Here is a 23,635-nt window from a genome sequence, read left to right as displayed (position 1 = left end):
TGAAATACAGTTAGTTTAATCATAATATCCATATAAAACGAGGGAGTTACTTGCCGAATAGCGTTATTTCTTTCTGCCGACAACGCCGATTATTTCATTTTTCGGAAAGAAATGCACACTGATGAAAGGATTATGCCATATTGCAGGAATATTATATATCTCCATGTTGTTGAGAGCCCTTGACAGCAGCGTACACTCCAGTGATGATACTAAATATTTTGCCGTGTATTTTCATCCGTCGGTTTTGTGTTTTTGGCGAGGAGAGATGATGCTGGGTGTGCGAATAAAGGCATAGGGAGGCAGGTTTTCTTTAGTACGGAGACTCGGAGGGCTCAAAGGGAGGTTCGCTTATTCGCCGCAAGAGGGCGCAGTTAATATCGCCTCGATAGGTGTCTTGCCATGCAAACATGGACTGTTTTGTGGTATTTCTGGTTTTAAATATAATTTACTTTATTTGTCCTAATAGCAGCTCTTTTCCAAATGTTGTGCAGTTTGAGTTTCACACGAGCAGGATTGAGCGCGAGAGAAACCAACATCCATCGTGGTCCATTCTTTGGCCAAATGTTTGCTCACTGCAGTTCAGTCAGCAATGAAATGCACGATACTGCTGCCGTGACAAGCGATGCTTGAAAGCCATGCAACAGTCTCGCGTCCTTTGGCGCCATCTGGTGGATGTTTAAAGCTGTCACCTGATCACTGATGCTTGTACAATACTGACTTTAATAAATCAAGAATAACCCTCAGCAAAAATAATGCACATCGTTGTCTACATTGGCAATTTTCCTTGTATGATATATATATTTTTTTCAATTTTATTTTGATTTGCTTTAAACAGCAAAAAGAACCCATTATTTTTTGCACAAAATTTATTTAAAAAGTCAGTCAGTGTAAACACGTGAAAACTTGCCTCATGACTTTGACAACAAATATTGTTGTCCTGTTATGTTCCAGAATAAGAGGACAGATTTGACCCACTTTCCTACAAAACCGAAAATGAATGAATATGTGAATAATAAAATGTGCAGAAAACAAATACATAATCAAATTGAGAAATTCTATTTTAATTTTCTTTCAATTTGTTCATTTACATTATGCATGTTTCTTCTCTTTCATTTACACATTTATTTCCATCAGTTCTTTTTAAATAAATGCAGCCTTGGTGACAATAAGAGACTTACTTCAAAAACATTTGAAAGGTAGCGCATTTCATCATGCAATAAGGCAATGAGGGGGTGGTCAATTTACTCCTATTGGCTGATGGATCATGGACCTGTTATGCTGTGATGATACTGACAACTATAAAACAAAAATTAATGCACTGAACATTTTTCACATTTCTTTTTATTTCTACAAGGACAAAGAAATTGATTTCTTCAAGGAGTCTAGAGGATGCACTTGTACACATCAAAACAATGGAATCACCACATTAACATATTTAACAATCACTGAAACAGGAGAAATGGTTAAGAGGTTATCTTTACTGCACAACTTCTGAACCACTAAACCACAGACAGCCAATCCAGGTCCTGGAAGCTCCACAATAAAGAGACCTAAAGCAGCCTCACAGTGTGATCCACCAGGAGTGGGTTGATTACACCCAGATCTAAGTTGGAATGTTTTAAAATAAACACTTATCCATGTAACAAAAGAAAAAAAAAGAACTGCTCTCTCCACAGATCCAGTGCAAAAAAAACAGATGATCTTGGTCACTAGACTGGAAATGATTCACAAGACCATAATGCTTTACGGCTGGAGTATGTGATTTGATTGATCATTAATATAAACAGACATTAAACAGAAGTTGATTTTGGACATTCAGGAGTTAGTAAAATCATGTTTAGTATGTACCTCCACTTCACAAAAACATCATAGATAGTATTTCAGTTGAGCTGAAAGAAGGGCAACTGATCTTACAAGTTTGATCGTGGCAAATTACAGTGGTTCAGACGGAGTATTGTTAGAAAACACCATATTTAATTATACAAGAATGAAAAAGAGGCTGTGGGGGATAATTGGGCTGTACCTGTATATTTCAGCTGATGCAACACTGAAAATACATCTTCCTAAAACATTTCAAGAGGACAAAAACTCTGTGAAAATGAGATCTTAATATCCAGTCAAATCTACAGCCTCATTTTTATTTCTTTAAAGATGGCATCTCATATCCGTGACCAATTAAAGTCCTCCTCACACATCTGTCTGCAGTGCTGTTCTGCTATGAACTTGCTTTTAGATGTTCATTTTCAGAATAAACTGATGTGAACAGCAAAGAAATTATTACATATTGTTCAGAGTTTACAGTAACCTATGGAAACTTGCTTCCACCATGGGTTTAAAAAAATTCACAATTATTTCTCACAATTCTGACTTTTCTTGCAATTCTGAGAACAAAAGTCACAATTGCTACATATAAAATCAGAATTGCAAGATGTAAACTTGCAATTGGAAGAAAAGGTCAAAATTGTGAGATACTCACAATTTCATTTCAACAAGAATTGTGAGATGTAAACTCACAGTTTTGAGAAAAAAGGTATTAATTTTGAGTTGAATTCTGATTTATGTCAAAAAACTTTTTTTTTTTTTTTAAACCCATGGAGGAAACAAGCTTCCTGGGAGATAAAGACCACTTCTTTCTTCTAAAAATAATAAAAAAAAAAAATTACAAGACAACTAGGAAATACGGAATGGCAAACACCCTCATGCTTCACAAAAAAACAAACTGCTTTTAATATGTGCGCTCATCAGATTATTATGTCCTCTCATTTTTAACCAACCCGAACTGAAGAGAGCCCTACAAAGTGAGGATCTACACTGGTAGAAATACGATTGGAGATGACTGGTATTATTATTTTTTTTTTTACATCATGGTTTTGGAATAACTGTTTTCTTAAAGATAGCATTTACTTGAATTCAGTAGCTACATGAAAGAACACAACACGTGAGAGTGAGATCAGGTCAAGCACACCGGATACACCAGGTGTCACAGCGATCAAGAGAATACTTTACGATTTACACCCATCCAATGCAAACAACCACACTAATGCAATTTATCACTTTTCTTGTACTGAACAGAACAATCACAGCGAACTATATATTGGAATTTGAGATGATTACAAACATAACACCCTGTGTGTCAAAACAGACCCCAACATCGGGTCTATAGACAGTGATCCTGCATATGGTGACAGAACAGACTGTTTATATTATTAGGCTATTTTAATAAATAAAATACCTTTTGATTTAAGAAGAAAGGAACAATTGTATCATTTAAATGGGATACTATGAAATCATGGAGGTATGGCCAAAAACATTAAGTGATATTTTCATTTTCAGAATTATGAGATGCAAAACAAAAGTGAGAAAGTCGTCAAAGATCTGCCTTTGACATCATCATGCACTCTTTTAAGACAAATTGGTGCACATACAATATTTCAATCTTCAGAAAATGATGGTTAAAAACAGACACAAAGGAAAATACATTTAAATAATTTACTATGTATTTACACCTCCTGTTTGCACCAGCAACACAGCATCTTTGATCTGTAGGTTGTGTAGTCATCTAATCTCCCATTTTTACTTTCGATGTCTAAACAGAGAGAGAGAGAGACAGAGAGAGAAAACATAGTTAATGATTATACAGGTGCCCAAAAAACACACAATCTGATGTATAAAATATTATCCTGAATTCACCGATATTGAATGGATAAACCAAAAAGATATCAATCATCTTATTGCAACTATAGAACCCACATGAAGCGACTGTTTTTTAACATGAGCTGCTCTTGTGTGGCTGAATAATCTCAATCTGAATTCAAGCACGCATGTCAGATCAATTTACAGAGTGTGACTGGAAATGGTGATAAAATATTCATTTTCCAGAGGGTGGTCATAAGTAGCTATATGGATATTAATGACAAATCATTCAAAAGATCACCCTGCTGGAAATCTGATGGGGAAGATGCTGCTTAATGACAACACGGTTAGGTAAACTAAAGGCCTGTTCACACAAAGAACGAAATGAAGAAGTGAAACAAAAGGCTTATTCAGACAAAGAGCAAAATAACAAAAGCATTCTGGCCATTCATATGCTTAAATGCAAGATACAATCCATCTGACAATGCACATTTTACTCTGTGAAACACAAGCCATCTGATGACAGTGACAACATAATATACGAATAATGGGTTTAATGACAATAATACCGCTGTACTTTGTATGTATTGGAAGGGAAAACAAGGCCAGCAGAAACAAACTGATTCTTGTTTACAATATCCACAACAAATATTCACTCTTGGCATGAGAAAGGCCTTAAGACTAAGATGACAATGACATTTGAGTTCTCTTATTTATTATTTGTGACTCTGAACCGCAAAACCAGTCATAAGTCGCACAGGTATACATGTAGCAATAACTAACAATAAGTATGGGTCAAAATTATCCATTTTTCTTTTATGCCAAAAATCATTAGGATATTAAGTAAAGCGCATGTTCCATGAAAATGTTTTGTAAATTTCCTACCATAAATATCAAAACTAATAGTAATATGCATTGCTCTTCATTTGGACAACTTTAAAGGTGATTTTTTTTTTTTTGCACCCTCAGATTCCAGATTTTCAAATTGTTGTTTCTTAGCCAAATATTGTCCTATCCTAACAAACCATTCAATGGAAATATCATTTATTCATCTTTCAGAATATGTACATGTGAAAAATTGACCCTTATGACTGGTCTTGTGGTCCAGGTTCACATTTGGGTAATTAATAAAGGCCACTCATGAACGCCTAATGCTTTCACAGTAAAATGAGTTCATAAATACATTCAAAGAAATACATTCATAATTAAAAACAGCCATTTACTACAGTGCAGAAGCACCTCATAGATTTCTAAATGTTTTAAATAACCGAAAACCTGAAATGTCTTATACGTTATATTTTCTGCTGTCACTAGAAATCAACTGACTAAGTCTAAGGTCATGATTCTTTTTTTACATATTCAAAGTAAATATTTTTAGAAAATATATTTCACACAACAGCTCATATTAAAATTTTACAAGAGTAGAAACATATACAGCAATTTTAGAAAAAGCCTTGCCTGCAAGATGGCTACGATCACTCCAAACAGTCCAATGGCACTGCCGAAAATTTCAACAATGAGGATCTTGACAAATAGGCTGGCATTCTGAGCATCAGCGAGGGCAGCTCCACTGCCCACAATGCCAACACAGATGCCACAGAAGAGGTTTGAAAAGCCAACAGTGAGTCCAGCACCAAACATGGAGTAGCCTGAAAAAACAGCACAATGTGTCATCCAGTCACTTAGCAGAGGAAAATATTAGATGAAGTTAGATGACAAGTGATTTAGAAGAAAAATGTACCTGCTTGGTAGTTCTTTGACCCAATAGTCTCTGGAGTCGTACCAGAGAAGTTCTTAATGACAAGAAATGGGGGGGGGGGGGAAACAAAAAACAAAAAACACGTTTTACAACTACTACTATTGTTTATGTAATGCAGAATTTAAATGTTGTGAAAAAAAATGTACAAAAACATCTGAGCAAAAGAAAAGACATCTGCTCTTGACAACAAATACACCAAAATCTCTTTAACATAAGACTCACTCTAAAAACCAAAGCCTTCAAAGGAATGGCTCAATAAATTTTAACTTACCTCTGCCAAATTGCTAATGACAATTGCCATGATGATCCCATAAATAGCAACAGCTTCACAAAAGATAATGCTAGAAAAAAAAGAAAATTCAATGAACTGTCACCAAGAACTGTGAGCTAAAAAAAAACCTTACGCAAGCACATAAAATCAGACAGTTACCAAACAGATGGAATCATATACAAAAACAACTGCATATACCTGACAAGATTTTTGGTCTTGATTCTAGGGGCTTTGACTCCACCACCAATGATGCTGGATCCAGTGATATAAATCCCCCTGCAGAGTCACATACTTGTAATTTACTGTTTAGTTTATTACATTTCAAATATCCAAGTAAAAATAATGAAAAAAGCATGCAATATTAATTTTGGGGTCTGAGCTATTGATAGAAATACAGAGTTGAATGCATTTACTTATGGAGCTTTTTTTTTTTAAACGATGCGGAAGAGCATATGGAAAACTGCACTACAACATGTCAAAATTTCCAATATGTTTTTTTTTTTTCTGAGCGGTCAACTTCTGTAAGACAAAAAAAGAGGAAATAGACAGCCTTACCATGCAGCTCCAACAACAGACAGAGAGATGGCCAGGCCAATTCCAAGATTAGCCCACATAAATGGAGAAGTCTCTGTTAAAAACCTGCAGCAGAAAAGTTAGGTTATTTAGACTTCATTAGGAGAATTTCATTCATTTCAAATCTTAAATTAGGTCTTGTGTATATCAGGAATGTTACTGTAGTAAACAAGACAAGCCATACTTCGTTTCAAAAACTGGTCTTACTAAACACATACCATGCTACATCAAATCGAAATCCAAGGTCAAAAATTGTATAGCAAATACCTGTGAAGAAAGAAAAAAAATGACTAGATTAGTACTTAAGTGTTTAAGGTTAACCAGAAAACAAAAAGTTTAAAAGTGACAGAATTTTCAATTTTCCTAAAAAATAAAAATAATTAAAAAAAGTTGACATTCGAGGAAAAATAAAAGCAGGGAAATGTCTTGTAAAGTGGCATAATTTGAATAAATGGTAGACTTTTTCTGCATAATCATAGAGGGTATTTGTGAAAGCTCACAGTCATGTGAGAGCCATCTTCCTCATTTGGTCATAAAACCATGTTCAACTACCCTATAACTGCTATTAAAAAGAAAATGCACACTGCCTACATATTGAATTCAACTTTGCTGCTCTCCTGTGCGATTATAAAAAATACAGCTAACATAATAAAAACGTTCCCGTCAGAGCAGGTGTATCTAATTCACACAGACAGCCTTTAAAAAGAAGTTTACTAACTCCATAGTACGACTCTAAACTGTTTACACCAATGTTTTACGATAACAGCGTTCAATGCAATTAAAACGACATTTAAATGAATGTTTTACGTTAGTCGTGCTAGTAACGTTACATGACAGCTAACGTCAGCTAAAAATGGCTATTCGGCCAAAGAGACACGAGGAACAGTAAAGAATTAAAAACATAACTATGTAGGAATCAAGTAAACATGGCTGTATTAAGATGCTTGTGTTATTAATGTCAGCTGGTCTCATTAGCACTCACCGACGATCAGGATGGTCGTCCAGAAGGCCAAAGTGACCCCGGTGTATAAAATCGCGTGCCCGTTCATCATCCACTCCACCAACAGCGCCAGGTTTGCTATCTAAAGGTTTTCCCGCGAATAAACCTAAAGCTACTGTGGTGTTATTTTCTGTTAGATGATTGTATTTTGAAGGGAAATGGAGGAAACCCTGCATCCATCAGAGGGGAAGGAGTCATCAGCTGATCATGTGACGCGCTCGAGCTGTGCACGTGACTTCCTTCAGCGATCTAAAGCGCTGATCTCCGATCGGGTCATGTATTAGTTTCTCTTTGGTTTTAATAGACTGTAAAAAAAATGGACGTAGTGTCCGTGACGTCACTCGTAGGTTTCTGAACATAGATCGTTTTTGAAGCCTAAAGTGGGCGGAGCCGACCGCCGCCATCTTGGCAACGCGTCACCGCGCGTCACTCCCGGATGATCCAAAATGGGCAATGAGGCGGGACGTGGGCGGAACTGAGGTGCCTGGTTGTCTGTATATAGTATGCTTTATTAATCATGTTCTCACTGAGTTTCGTCTTTTAAAAACAGTTTTAATCGGTTTTAATTCTTTAAGCCACAGAGTTTGTATTATAGCCTAACAGTTTTCTATTGGAGGAAAACGCTTAACCAGTAACGTTAATTACAGGCCTAACGTTACAGCCAATCACAGTCTGTCGGATTCTGGGGTGTAGTTGAGTTTTAAATAAAATTATAAAGAATAAATAAATTAATAAATAAAATTACATTACAATATCACTCACCGGAAAAAATGGAGCCTAGACTTGGACGGTCTGTTAGTACAATTAACCGCACAACAAGCCATTTTATTAGATAATTTTAAGAAATAATAACGAAAAAAGCCATAGACTGTATAAAACAAAAGCAGAAACAAGTTCAGCGGCTGAGGTAACGTGACGGCTAACAGACAGCAGATAGAGACAGCAACGTCAATCAACCTGTCACTCAAGTGGCCACGCCCTTAATTATGCAGAAGTTTAAGGCTTAATATAATTTAAATGGATGAGTTATAAAAACATTCACCCCCCTCACAGTTGTCACGAAGGGCAAAATTAGCTATATAGACCAAAATAAATTTTTGTACCAGGCTGTAAACATGTTTTTTTCTACTGTAAAGTTGGGCATTTTAACATGGAGAGTCAATGTGACTGACTCCCTTTTGGAGCCAGCCTCCAGCGGCTAGTCGATGAATTGCAGTTTTAATCACTTCCGTGTTGGTTTCACTAGAGGGAGCGGGAGGTTGCCGCTTGGTTTTAATCAACTCTGATGGAGATTACAGAGTTTGGAAAACCTTTTGGTCGATATATAATTAAAAATCCGAGATGGTATAATTTAAACATTCTATATGCCTATAGAATTTAGCTGCTCTGCGAAGCGAAATTTTAAGCTACAAACAAAATGTAGCCAAGATGTTCATTTGTTTTGGTAGGTTTTGCCCATAGGACTTTTTTTTTTAACTTAATCTAAAAACTGATTGTAAACAGCTAGAATAAGACAAAATACATATTCATAAAAGATGCCTAAATGTAGTCTATCTATCTATCTATCTATCTATCTATCTATCTATCTATCTATCTATCTATCTATCTATCTATCTATCTATCTATCTATCTATCTATCTATCTATCTATCTATCTATCTATCTATCTATCTATCTATCCATCCATCCATCCATCCATCCATCCATCCATCCATTGTAAACTAAAAAAATATTGTAAATAGATAAATAGAGAGAAGAAGAAAAATATAATAAACAATATTTTTATAACTGTCTGGAGAGAAAAAAAGTATTAAATAATGTAGATTTATTATTTATTATAGTTCATGTCTCATCCAGATGATGGCAGTAAATTCTCATTAATGAGAAAAATCTATATTCAGGCTTATGTTAGGAGAAAATCCATTGATGATCATCATTCTAAACCTCAGGGAAAATTTAAGTTGAAACACCACTTAGTCTGTTTAATGATGCTTAACTGGGGGTGCAAATGTCATTTCTGACAGAAAGGACAGAGTGTTTTTCAAACAGACATCAGACATTAATATGTGCACCCTCTGAACTGTGAATTCTTGTGAGATGGTGGGTGAAGGTAAAATATGTGTAAGATAGTTTTGTATGCAGACAATTTATCAGCCACACGTTGATTTAAGCTTATCAGTTCCACAAATGGTCAATACATAGGCACCACAGGAGTCTTACTATCAGAGCTAGTAGAAGATGGAAGAGAGGAAATTCACACCAATTTCCTCTCTTCCCTGTCTGTCCCTGAGAAATTCATCACTTTAGCAAACAGTCGAATCTATGGCCAGGCTTTCATTAGCTTTCTTTCCTTGTGGCAATGTCAGGCTTTTTCATTTACATTTAATTGATAGTGTCCCAGATTCATGTTGGGCTGCCTGAAATCAATCCATCAGTCTACATAGGGGGGCCAAAAAACTCAATATTGTAATAAACATTTCATATGCTGAAATATGACTCCTATTTCACACTGAATTTTAATAACAGACTTTTGAAGTCGTTTAAGGCCAGTCCTATTTATGCAGTTCACAATTTTGCAATGGAAATGTTACATATCATTGAGCCACAGCCCCTCGGTTTCTAATTAAGTGTGTTTGTTTTTTAATTAGAGCTATTAATGAGCTATTAATGGTGCTGTAAGAGATTACAGCTACTTTGCTAATCAGACGTTGTCTCTATGAAATCCAGCCCTCCAAAGACAGATCAGCAAACCTGAACACGTCAAAGGCAGCGAAGCAGAGAGTGTTTTGTTTTGGGCTAAAAAAATCATGGCCTTTTTTTTGTGCAAAACTGGCTGTCTCAGAGAAAGATGTACTGAAATACAGCTGAAATAAAACATGAAATAATTAGAAATTAGAAATGTGCTAAAGTTACTATAACTGTAATAAAAATAAAGCTAAATATGAATATAAAAAAACTAATAAAAATGACAAAACCACGACAAAATTACATTAAATTAAAATTAAAAAAAAATTAATTTAATTAAATAATAAAATTAAAGTTACTTAAAAATGTCAATAAATGCTATATAAATAATATTAAAATAACAGGACACATTTTTCTGTGACATCAGTCAACTAATAGGGCCATTTTATGCCTGGAATTCCAAAAAAGCATTAGTACAAGGCATGCAGAACCTTTAATTATGAACTATGAAAAACCATTGTGCACATATAAGGACTTCTAGAATAAAGATAGAATAGACAGCAAATAAGGTTATTCTCCTGTTATTGAATGCATGGTAATTTTCCAAACCTTCAAGGCATGATAGAAGATGTATGATTCATATTCTATTATTGCTATATTATTGTGTTCCTTTCTCATACAACTGAATGCAAGCTGCGCGATTATGTAAGTTCGCACTGAATTCCATCCAACCAAAAGTTTGAATTTGTCCTAGAGACAGTCACTGAGTCATCTCCTATATAATCAGTTTAAAACATTACATAGCTGGATGGGGGATGAGAGACAATTTAAATGAAATATCTCCCTGTTAAGTGAGGGAAATTGGAGTGCAAACAACAGTGTAACCAAATCAATGTCCTAACTGTGTTTTATTCATTCTAGGCACATCTCCACAGCTAAAACCCAGAGAGCAAAAAGCTTTTCAGCTTTAGTAAATAGGACTTAATGAGTGTCAGTGAAGCATATGTGAGCAAAGTCACAAAACAAGAGTGCATCTGAGAGCACATGATGTATGATAATTTTAACATCGCTCGCCTGAAAGGAACATATGTCCGATATCAGCAGGCCCAGAGCGGCAGATTATTAAAAGGCTGAATGATGCAAACCTGACGTTTTATTCCAGCTCATCCGGAAGTGCTGTCATGTGTCATATCTCTGTGTTCTGAGCTGAGCGGATGGTGTATACGGCCCCATGTGTTCTCAGTGTCAGGGCACAAAGCTATCAAGAGACGCAATTCTTCGGCTTTATGCGCTAGATTAATTAAGAAAATGTCTTGCTATAGTGAACTGTACGTAAAGTCCAGCATTAATCTTAAATCCCAGTACTTTAAAAGCTTCTGACATGTATTGGATAGTTTCTTTGAGAAAAATGAATGCAGATAAGACCTCATTATGGAAGCCAGTTTCTGCAACAAGATCAAAAATAAGGTAATTAGGAATTTTTTACTCACAATTGTGACTTTTATTCTCACAATTCTGAGTTTATATCTCACATTTCTTACTTTTTTCCTTGTAATTTAGAATTGAATCAGATTTGCGAGACATAAACTCACAACTCTGGGACAATTTGCGAGATAAACTCTGAATTCAACATTTTTCTCACAATTCTGAGTTTAAAAGTGAAAAAAGTGAAGTGACATTCAGCCAAGTATGGTTACCCATACTCGGAATTCGTGCTCTGCATTTAACCCATCCAACGTGCACACACACAGCAGTGAACACACACACACCGTGAACACAGTGGGCAGCCATTTTATGCTGCAGCGCCCGGGGAGCAGTTGAGGGTTCGGTGCCTTGCTCAAGGGGACCTCAGTCGTGGTATTGAGGGTGGAGAGAGCGCTGGACATTCACTCCCCCCACCTACAATCCCTGCCGGCCGGAGACTCGAACCCGTAACCTTTGGATTACAAGTCCGACTCTCTAACCATTAGGCCACGACTTCCCTAAATATCCCAATTCTGAATTTTCTCTGAATTCTTATCCTACATCTCGCAATTCTGCCTTCTAGTCCACTGAATTCAAGTTGTTAAGAACCCAAGCGCAGTTTATTGAGCAGAGTGTAATTCAAAATACAAACAATAGAAGACTTGACATGGAACAGACTTAGCATAAACAGAAAAACAACTTAATGGCAGCATGTTATACAATTCAAAGCTAGACAAAGAACAAAGGCAACAAGAGGGCTTTTTATATCAAACAATGAGGGTCACATGAAAATAATAATTTGCTACATTTATATAGTGCTTTTCTAGGCACTCAAAGCGCTTAACCAACAAGAACCAACCAATGAGAAACAAGACACATGACTAAGATAACCAATGAGAAGACAGAACTAATCATCACATGACAAGACAATAACCAATCATAACATGCTGCCTTTGGAGGACGCATTCCAAGGCAGGAAGGCATCAAGGCACGTCCGAAACCAAAGTTAGCTTCACTTCCTGTCTCATGAGATACCGTCTTCTGATCGTATAGATGTATCCTTCGCGGCCTTTGATATCCCACAATCCTGCGTGTTCCATTCTTGAAGGTTGAGCTAAAAAAATTAAGACGGCGTCTGATAGTTGCTGTTGGTGGTTAGTTTGTGTAAATATATATTTATGATTAACTTTTTGCACTTTTGCCCCCGGTTTCACAGACAAGGCTTAAACCTAGTCCTAGACTAAAATGTAAGTCTGCGCTGTTTCAGCTGAAATAAACTTGCACTGACTGATCTTAAAATATATCAGTGCCTTTGTTTTGTTTCAAGATGCATCCCAGTAATGTTTTTTTCCAAGCATTTTTATAAAAATTACTTAAATGTCCTAATTGAACTATGGCTTAATCCTGGTTTAGTCTAAGCCCTGTCTGTGAAACCGGGCCTTGATGTTACTTCTAGCGAGAAATTAGTATTATAGTAATTAAATATTTGTTTAGTTATCACCAAAACTCGTTCTATTTTGTTGTAGATCATTAAACCGTTATGCTGCCTAAGAAGCCTGTCTGAAATCATTATCGTGAGGTGCCTTCGTGCAGAAATGCTGCCTGCAAAGTCATTGCCACATAAGGTTTTCGGATGCAGCCCTAGAGTTACATGAGGATCAAGGGAAACACATGACTACACAGGACTATGACAAAATAAAAGACATGAGAGCAATAAACATAAAACACAAACCCAGCGTTACATAAAGGTAGTTGTGACTTTTTATCTCACGATTCTGACTTTTTTTCTCACAACTGGGTGTTTATATTCAGACTTCTCGGAATCTCAAAAAACATCTCACAATTCCTTAATATTAAGGAATAAAAAGATAAAAATTTGTGCAATTACCTTTTTTTAATCCCATAGAAGAAACAATATTCATCATGATGTTGGAGGAGAATGAGATTTTGATTACACAATAAAATGAAGGACACGTGAAAATTGCCTTTTTTATAACAAACTGTGAACCTTTTTTACCCATGCTGTAAGGAGAAAAGAATTTCAAGCAGGAATGTGATTTGCATTTTGACATGTCCTTGAATGAGCCTTTAATGGCCGGCCAGCTCTTTCCAGTAATAGTTTTATGACAAACAAATTCAGCTTAACCACCTCATCACACCATACAGACATTTTTCTTGCAGCGTTACAGGTAAACGGAGCCAGTGCAGCTGCCTCGTGTTTTTAAACGGGGCGCGGTGTTCATGGTGATTAAGGATCTGGGCTGCTAACTGAAAGGCTGTGGATTCAGTCCCATGTATGTGAGTGACCCATCTGGAGCAAAGAGTCACAAAGATTACAGTCTGAGCTGCTGCAAGAAGCTCCTTGCAATTATTTCACTGTCGCTTTAGGGTGTGTGTGGGGGGGAATCAGACAGAAAACTGCTTCACAGCATAGTATTTGCAACAGCTGAGCAAAAACCTATAATGAGAGAGTGTAGATTGAACATCTCAACTGCACTATTTGTCACAGGTCCACTGATTGCTTTTCCAAAGCAGATCATGTGTCTCGCATTAGAGAGAACATCTCCTGCTGCTAAAGACCTAATGTAAAAAGCAAATAGATTTTTTTATAGATTAGTTTGTTGAAAAGAGAAATGCAAATGTCGCCACCATTATTCGATTTTAGATCACTGATGGAAATGAATCACTGAATTTCAAGATCTGCTAGATTTGTACAGAAAAGAACAACATCAAAGACGTCTGAATTTCCATGTACACTCCCATAGATGCGGATCTTTTCCTTGCTTGTATAAAGTACTTTACTTCCATTCTCAGATTCTGCGCTGTCCTTTTATGTTAAATTTAAAGAAACACTCCAGCAGTGAATGGAAAGGGAAAAATTCTTAACAAGCAAACAGAAGTGATGCCTGAAATAAATCAGCTTTTCTGTGGACAGAGAGCCTGAGAAACAATTACAAGGGTTCATTACTACTGGAAACGGATGGCTATAACCTGCATACATTTACATGGTATGCTGAAATATAGTAGCATGCATAAGTGCTATTGTGCATATGCATGATATAGAAATCCCCAATTCAAATAACATCCAAACAACTGTCAGTCCTGCCTCTATTGAACAGAAACTGAAAGTGGGAATGAATAATAGCTCAGAATCTAATCATGTGCCTTTTGGACAAAAGAAAGATCTGGCAATGAAAAATACTTTGCTATTGTGTTGTGTTTACAAAATCCACATCAACATACCTCAACAAAAGTGATGTCTGAGTATGCAGATGAATGGAAGTTCACAGGTTGAACCATTTACATAACTACAAGAGTGCTTTTTGTCTAACAACTGAATACTAGTCATTAGCGATGATTAAGAGGTAATTTTGTTTGCAACTGCAGAATGAATGTTGAATGGTTTATAGTTGAACTGGCAGATACAACACAAATTATGTCTCTGGTGACCTCAGTATCTGTGCACCAAATCATGAAGTACACAACATATATCCAATTATGATGGAGCACCAGACTGTATTGATCACTTATTTGCTATTTATGCTTGAATAATGTAATGAGGGGTTATTATTGTAAAATAAAACCAAGATCCCAATGCAAAGCACTTATTGAAAGCTACTCACTAAATAAATATGTGGACATGGTAACATGATTGATCAATCAAAATCAAGTATCCAAGAGAGCAGGTTTTATACACAGAGTATTCATATAATAATACCTACTAAACCATCCGTGGCTTGTATGCACTGAAAGGTTGTTTTTTTTTGGCAAACTCTAGCTGAGCTGGTTATATTTGTCCTTAAAATGTTTTGTTTCAAAAGCGAACTCCCAAAGGACACATTATGTTACTCCCTACATGTTCTGTATAGTTGAGAGAGAACATGCTGAAGCAGACACGGTGTGCTTAATTCTTTATTATATTATTTTCAAATGAGTTTGGGTGGTTTAATGAAAAAGAAAATGTTGGCATGGTTACCAGCCTCAGGTCCTTGCTTTCTCAACCGCACTGTCCGTTATGAGCTCAGTGGACTGTAGTCAAATGACAGGAAGATTTTAAGAAGATTCCTTACTTAGATGTGCAAAACTGGTAAAATAGCAGTCAGCCACATGCTTTAATTTTGACTCAGAAGCACAATGGTTAAGTTAAAGGTCATTCTGTCCTTGTCTCTTTTTAAATATGGACAAGGAACATTCCTTACAGAGTGTCACTGTATTGCAGATATTACAAAAAAGTAATTTCATTAGGAAATTCATTAAATATGCACATTGCTGTTATGAATAATGATATTCACAGCCTGTGTTTAATGGGGAAAAATAGGCTCTAAACTCTGATGTATTATTAATGGTGGGTACAACAGCAAGCATCACTATTACTATAGCTCGTAATTTGAGTTAGGGATTTGATTACTTTTCTAAATTTGTGATTTTCAGTTGGTGGATGATAAAACAAGCAAAGCAAAAATCCCAAGTCATATCTAAGGTCCGTAATATCACAGATACCACAAAGCTGACCTGCATGACTTTATATTTTATTTAATCCCAATTTCAATAATCATTTTCTGGACCCCGTTGATCTTTTTATTATATGGGAAAAACTTACCTAGCCCACAATATTCAAAATAAATTATTATGTGTCCCACAGAAGAAAGTTAGTGAAGGGTTTGAATGTGACAAACAACGTCACAGATTTTTTTTACGTCAGTTATCCTAACTTCCACTCTTTTCCCCCATTTTACAAGCTCATCACTGATTTTCCACTGGAACATTGATTGAGAGGACCAAAGCCTGTAATTTCAGAGAGAAAAAAGAACTCAGGGCAGATTGTACTTTGTGACTTCACATACAACATTCCACTTTCTTCACCCTATATTTCACCAATGCTTTTATCACGTTACCATTGACCATTTAAGAAAATCAACACTAATTATCTAACTCTTGACAAATCTGAAAGAAGCCTAATTTAGCTTGCCATGTAGGTGAACACCATCTCCCTTGGTTACCAACAGTGTGAAAAGACGTAAAAAATAATCTTGGTTTAGCTTTTAAACAAGCCATTTTTTCCACTTCAAGGTCTAATAGTCTCTCTAGTTTCTATAATCAGCATCTCTTCAACTCAAACAAACCACCACAGAGACACTGTGATCACAGGATATTTTCAGTACTTACACACCACGTTTCATGGCCTCTTCAAGCCCCATCTACTCTCAGGAGACCATAAGACATTTTGAGCAACGTCATTTCAAACTTAGCTTAATTCATACGGACAGAAAAGATCATTTTGTGAATTTTAATTTGGAGCCACTTCATCGCCAATTAGCAAGCTCTTTAATCATCAACAATCCCAGTCCATTCCAAATCTACCACACACCTTTTCCGAAGGTTTGATTCACACAGGTAAGTGCATCGGTGAGATCATCAAAGCCTTTCAATTTGAAAGAATTCTCAGTAATAATTACAGTGAAGTGCTCTTTTCACCGCTATTTGTAACTATCACAGCTACATTCACCTGAAAGAGCCACATTGACACTGGTTATTAGAGAAACCCATGACAGGTCTGTTAAATATTTCATAAACATCAGACAGTACTTATATTATATGTATTAACAAGTTTCTGTGCAGGTGTTTGCCATACGATGCTGTCTATACCATTCAAACCGTTTTTTTTTTTTTTTTTCAAAAGCTGGCATCTAAAGACAACTTCAAAAAGGTGTTGATTAGAATTATTCGGCTTACATCAAAAATGCCTTCTGATGTATTTGTTACACACTGGATATGAAAGCAATCATTCATTTGAAATATTTTCTTTGATACTCTAAGAATGTGTACAACATTAATCCTGGAATATATGTGTAATCTTTTAGGACAAAAGTTTTCTGTGTGAATTATGCACATATGTTGGTGATGTGTCGTTCGGGTGACATCACCTTTCCTCCTTGCATATTTTCTCACCAATCATTATGCCACAACAGTCAGAAGAATGTAAAAAGCACTGAATCACCTCATCCATCAGCACATTGCACTCATGGTGTTGGCTGCACGAGTCCCACAGATATTCCAACAGTCTGCTCGGCTCATCATGAACAGCATGATTGAATTCAGTGGGGTGCATGTGGAGATGCTGATGAATAAGTTTAGGAAAGGCTGGAAGCAAGGGTTTAGCCTTAATGGGGTGGATAGATTTTCTTTTGGCATTGGCTTTGAAATTGAAGCGAGACTCACTAAGGAATAGTAGTTGGCGGTATTGCTGTTTCCTGGGGTACTGACGTTTTTGTCTTCTCCAAACAATCGTTACAAAGGAAACTCCATAGGGTGACACATTTTTAAAAGAGACATAGGTATGGTTCTGTAAATTGGAGCACTCTGGCAGCTGCCATCTCACCTACAGAGAGGAAAAACATAACAGAGGGATAAAATATTATAAAGGGGTTTGTGTACTTTTGCAGAGTTGTGTTAATAAAGATTGACCCAGATCGTATATACTTGGTGGGAGTGGTTGCTAAGTGACCATAGTGGCCATAATTTATACACCTATATTAAGCAACAGATTTTATTTTTGCCCTCTGTTTTTATTTATTTAATTGTTGATCAAATAAATGCATCCTTGGTGAGCATTAGACATTTTTTTATAAATATTACATTACTCAAACTTGCACACAGACACACAGACAGACACACACACACACACACACACACACACACACACCAGTGCACATTTATTAGCAACGTTGTGTTCATTCCATGGGCTTATTTCTTTCTTTTTCTTTTTATTCAAGTATGTATATTTCTTAATTTCAAGAAATTGCTTTATCAAAATGATAGTTTTCTGTCTTTTAGTTCGTGTGTATTACCTTTGAGGCCATCTGCGTATATAGCATACTACAAAATATTGAGAAAATCACTTTAAGCAGATATACACTTTTAAAATTAACATTTTAAATAGCCTTTAGGAATTTGGTTTGTTCGCTTCAGTTACCACTATGCAAATATTTGTCATCCTATCAGTGCCAACACATAAGGTTGTTATAAAATGAAAAAGTTGTGGAGCATCAATTACTCTCCCCCTCAGTTTTCTTAATTGTTTTATCCCATGAACCATGACCACAGACTTCTCTGAATGACAAATCGAAAGCAAACCAATCCCATGCAAAGTCTAAACTAAGTGACTTCTTTCCAACATCTGTGCCATGCCAGGCGATCTGCAGGATGGAGAAATGAAATATAGTGTTTATGCAATGGCACTAAGCAGAACGGAGCATTTCCGTATTTCCACAGCTGTTATATCCCCTAGCACATTTGAGATTAGATTCCACTGCCAGGTTGCGACTATTGACCGAGAAAAGGTCAGAGCAATGCTCCTTCCTATAAAGGTTAAAAATAAAAGCAAAAAAAAAATTCTAAAATATAATACCCATGTGCAAGATAATTAGATTTTAAAGTGTGCTTTGGGCTCATTTCCAGCCTTAGGCTCTGCTCTGTATGTGCTCTATATGCCATCTTTGATATTTTGTGATTGTATTGTTTGCTGCAGGGCATACATATTTCATGACTGGATAGCTAAAACCTGTATCGATGCAGCCAAGCCTTTGCCAATTATTTCTATGCTCAAGTACTTACAAATAATACACTCCATCGCTGTGGAGAAACAGATATGATGTCCACCGTGCCGTGTTGAAGGTTGGCCTCCCAGGAGGTTGGCCTCCTTTGTGAACACGGCCCGTCAACATGACACATTTGAATCTAAGCTGTCCGGTACTTCTGAATGCTGAGCTGAAGTAGGCCTCGGTCTCCAGGGACTTGGAGAATGCCAGCGGCAGAATACAAATTTATGGTTTCCTACGACCTTCAAAACCACCAGACAGGCATACTAAGTTTTAAAGATTGAATGTTCAACTAAACCTCTTGTGCTGTAAGGTGTACCATTCTGCCGAGCGATTAAAGTATTAATTGACTGATTACATGAATGATTCATTTGATTTTCATTGCGAGTGTGTGTGGTAAAGGTTTCAGAAAAATATGTGCTGCAAAACACTATGAGCAACTTCTAATCTGACTGAACTGTTTTTTTAAAAAAAAATGTCGGATTCTGTAGATGCCAAAATGTGATTCTGGGTGAGTCATGATAATGGGAAGCATGGGGATGAACAAGTTTGTTGCAAGAGGTATGAATGATTTTGCAAAGTTGTTTAAATTTTCAGTTCCCTATTTCAGTAATATAAGGCTCTATGTATAAAGCAGCTTATGTAAAGTTAATCACTCACATTTCACGGTTTGCTTTATGCAAAATAATTGTTTTTGTTAAATACTATGCATACCGTCCATAATGAAATGTGATGAAATGACGAAAATAAGGCAAGACAAGTCAAGTTTATTTATACAGCACATTTCATACACAATGGTAATAAAAGGAAGTAAAAAAAAAATTATATATATATATATATATATATATATATATATATATATATATAATAATCACAACAATAAAACTAGAAATTTAAAAACATTTAAAATGATTTAAAAATTGATTTAAAATAAATTTAGAACAGTTAGAAATAAAAATGATTATACATAAAATATAGTGCAGTCAGTTCGGACGTAGCACAGTGCTCATTCAACAAATGCACAGCTAAACAGATGAGTTTTGAGTCTGGATTTAAATGTGGCTAATGTTTTAGCACATCTGATCTCTTCTGGAAGCTGGTTCCAACTGTGGGCGGCATAATAGCTAAAAGCGGACTCCCCTTGTTTTGTGTGAACCCTTGGTGTTTCTAACTGACTCGATCCTAATGATCTGAGTGGTCTATTAGGTTTATATTCAGTGAGCATATCTGCAATGTATTTAGGTCCTAGGCCATTGAGTGATTTATAAATGAGTAAATAAGGCTAGGTAAATCTGGGTATCATCAGCAAAGCAGTGATAGGCAATTTGGTTCTTTCTCATTATTTGACTTAGTGTGAGAATATAGCAAAACTATAAAAATATTGCAAAAAGTAATTTTTTTCATATTTGAATTTGTGAAATATTGTAATATCAAATGCCCAATGTGGATACTTCCTAAGCAGGTTCAACTGCTTAATAAATTTATTATTAAACCATTGTACACAGACTTAAAAAAGGTGAAAATGTACACTGAAGCTGCCAGTAAATTTCTCAAATTACCAAACAAACCAAAAAGCAGTAATACACTGAATTAAACACATTGAAATTTTCAATGAGAAAAACTCAAATAGTATTTTCTTGTAAAATGTAGAAAAGTATTATTTGTTTTATTTACAACTTAAAAAAAGTGTGACTTTAAAGTGTGCAAGATACTGCAAACAGATGGTCATTATCACTAACAAGGCACCGAACCCCCAACTGCTCCCCGGGCGCCGCAGCATAAATGGCTGCGCACTGCTCCGGGTGTGTGTTCACGGTGTGTGTGTGTTCACTGCTGTGTGTGTGCACGTTGGATGGGTTAAATGCAGAGCACGAATTCCGAGTATGGGTCCCCATACTTGGCAGTATGTCACTTCATGATGCCGATAGACCTTTATACACCTTTCAGCATTCCAAAAAATGCAATCTGCCCATACCGTATGCATTTATGCACCCCCATACCATCAGAGATGCTGGCTTTTGAATTGAACACTGGCTTTTGAACATGCTGGAAGGTCTCCCTCCTCTTTAGCCCGGAGGACACGGCGTTCGTGATTTCCAACAAGAATGTAAAATTTGGACTCGTCTGACCATAGAACACTTTTCCACTTTGAAACATTTTAAATGAGCCTTGACCCACAGGACACGATGGCGCTTCTGGACCATGTTCACATATGGCTTCCTTTTTGCATGATAGAGCTTTAGTTGGCATCTACAGATAGCATGGCGGATTGTGTTTACCGACAGTGCTTTCTGGAAGTATTCCTGGGCCCATTTATTAAGGTCAATAACAGAATCATGCCGATGAGGGCCTGAAGACAAGGGCATCCAACAAACGTCTTCAGCCTTGTCCTTTACACACAGAAATTTCTCCAGTTTCTCTAAATCTTTTGAAGATGTTATGCACTGTATATGATGAGATTTACAAAGCCTTTGAAATTTGACTTTGAGGAATGTTGTTTTTAAAGTATTCCACAATCTCTTTACGCACTCTTTCACAGATTGGAGAGCCTCTGCCCATCTTTACTTCTAAGAGACTCTGCCTCTTTAATGGCGCTTTTCCATTAGGTGATATGACTCAGCTCGGCATGGCTTAGTTTGGCTCGGTTTACGTTTCCACTGCAGTTTAGTACCGCTTTAGAGTGGGCGGGATTATTCACGTGTCATTATATTTACACCGCCTCTACTGCCGTGACTCCTGAAAAACGTTTTATTTCTGCGTCGCTTCATCAAGCTCTCGCTGGATCTGCTCCTCGGCTATCAACAAGAGGAACGTCTGTACTTCCTCAACAGACAACGAAACAGCCATTTTTTGGTTGTTAAAAGAAAGGTGCGCTCATTCAAAACAGTTGCGTTCGAGCCTTTCCTGGCTGTGCCGATTTAAATCTAGCGGGTCTGTTGTGTCTCGTGGCGCAAGTTCAATTATGCAGGCAGTGACTATTTTCTCCTGCCAATCAGTGATCAGCAGAGTTTACATGTCACGTTTTGGTAATGTACGGCTCGCTTGGAACCTCGGCCGAGGTGGTAGCAGGGATCAGGTACTGTACCCAGTGGAAAACCCCCCAAAAGTGAGCCGTACTGAACCGTACCGTGCCGTTCCATGCAGTGGAAAAGCGCCATAAGACATGCTTTTTTTGGCTAATCATGTTACAGACCTGATGTCAATTAACTTAATTAGTTGCTAGATGTTCTCCCAGCTGAATACTTTCAAAATTTCTGGCTTTTTCAGCCACTTTTTCGAGACCTGTAGCAGGTATCAAATTTGAAATGGGCTCATTTAGTGGATAAAAGTGTAAAATTTCTCCGTTTAAACATTTGTTATGTTCTCTATGTTCTATTGTGAATAAAATATTGGCTCATGTGATTTGAAACTCTTTTAGTTTTCATTTTGTTCAAATTTAAAAAACATTCCAACATTTCTGGAATTCGGGTTGTAGAAAATGATAAATGAATGTGCATCAGAGTGTTTTTGCTTTTTTTATATTTTTATCCAATTTATGAAGGTGCTATAAATTGTTATATATTTTCTACTGTATAATCCTAAAATACATCATCATATTTTGTGCATGGTAGCTTAGACTTATTTCAACAAATTTACAAATGCTGCATCCATTGTGTCTGAGATGTTTTCTCACCAACTCAGAAACTCTGGGCTTTTCTCAGAAATCTCAGAGTTTTCTTCTTGTGATAACGACTTATGGTGCCGTTCATGTACATTCAATTCATAAATACAACCTTTCCGATAATGAATGCACTATTAATATATACATTAAATGAGGAAAGTTAATGATAAACTTTTCCAAACAAAGAAAATGCAGATTATAACAACCATTTTTTGTGCATTAAATGTGTGCAATTAAAGCCTTCATTGTGTAGGGGCCAAAGAATGCAATGACGAGCAGGTAAACTGAAGTGTTGAATTTTATTGAATAGAAATTGTAGGAGTGTTCGGTCTCTATGTCTTCATCAGTGTTCAGTGAGACCACTGTGCTCTTATCAGAGCAGTTAGTATGTGATTCAACCATGATTGTGAGCTCATTCTCCTAGACCTTAGGTCTGATTGAATTGCTCATTCATAGTCTGAATTTGGTTCGATTTGCTCCAAGAGTGCATATAGAGCCTTCTGTAAGAAAAAAGTAACCTGGACTCAACAAAGGAGATCCCATATGGCAATTTGGCAGGATGAGAAGTGCAGTCCTGAGAAACGGTAATTGTATTGTTCCATGCAGTGGCCGGTAATTTCTAGGTTAGAAATATGAGGTGTTGTAGAATAACAAATTGAATCACATTGATCTCTTTGATTGCGCATGTTTGCATATCTTTAGGCTATGTGAATATTGCAGGGTAAATACCACATTTATATTTTGCTCTCTATGCACACACAGAGCGGTGGAATGAGAGAGCGAGAGAGCCCTAAAATTGTTGCTAGGCGACCTGACATCAGTTCTTCATTCTACAATCATTCTGTTGCCCACGTGTGTGCAGGCTGCGTATAAAGCCAATGGCAGTGAATCCACTCTGCCTTTGAGTGGATACTGCTCGTAGGGCTCCTTTTTCAAAGAGCTGAATAGAAATCGTCTCCCTCAAACACCCGTCTATCTGAAAAACTGCTTCA

At 36.6% G+C, this 23,635-nt stretch overlaps 1 protein-coding gene across 2 annotated transcripts; it reads right to left on the bottom strand.

Moving 5' to 3' along the window:
• Positions 1 to 1,041: 1,041 nt before the first annotated feature.
• Positions 1,042 to 7,613, bottom strand: LOC306846164 (V-type proton ATPase 21 kDa proteolipid subunit c''-like). 2 transcript variants are annotated; one of them, XR_013782047.1, is made up of 9 exons: positions 7,219 to 7,543; positions 6,455 to 6,503; positions 6,219 to 6,302; positions 5,862 to 5,939; positions 5,664 to 5,733; positions 5,375 to 5,426; positions 5,092 to 5,282; positions 2,628 to 3,586; positions 1,331 to 2,314 (listed from the first exon to the last, which is right to left on the bottom strand). XR_013782047.1 is itself a non-coding variant. In XM_079379305.1 (8 exons), exons 1-8 carry the CDS (start codon positions 7,286 to 7,288, stop codon positions 3,560 to 3,562), a joined length of 621 nt encoding a protein of 206 aa, XP_079235431.1. In that variant the 5' UTR covers positions 7,289 to 7,613; the 3' UTR covers positions 1,042 to 3,559. The 2 variants fall into 2 exon arrangements, 1 of the variants encoding a protein (XP_079235431.1); XM_079379305.1 differs by having other exon boundaries at positions 1,042 to 3,586; positions 7,219 to 7,613.
• Between the last annotated feature and the right edge of the window lie 16,022 nt (positions 7,614 to 23,635).

This window comes from Barbus barbus (assembly GCF_936440315.1).
Source record: "Barbus barbus genome assembly, chromosome: 26".
Lineage (NCBI taxonomy): Eukaryota > Metazoa > Chordata > Actinopteri > Cypriniformes > Cyprinidae > Barbus > Barbus barbus.
The sequence above is the reverse complement of the archived record's forward strand: the minus strand, read 5'-3'. Positions and strand labels throughout refer to the sequence as shown.

Coding starts and splice junctions, on each gene's coding strand:
- LOC306846164 (XM_079379305.1), bottom strand. CDS start 7,288: ATGATGAACGGGCACGCGATTTTATACACCGGGGTCACTTTGGCCTTC. Junction 5,940..6,218: donor TCTGTTGTTGGAGCTGCATG/GTAAGGCTGTCT, acceptor GTGACTCTGCAG/GGGGATTTATATCACTGGAT. Junction 3,587..5,091: donor TGATCGTAGCCATCTTGCAG/GCAAGGCTTTTT, acceptor CTCTCTGTTTAG/ACATCGAAAGTAAAAATGGG.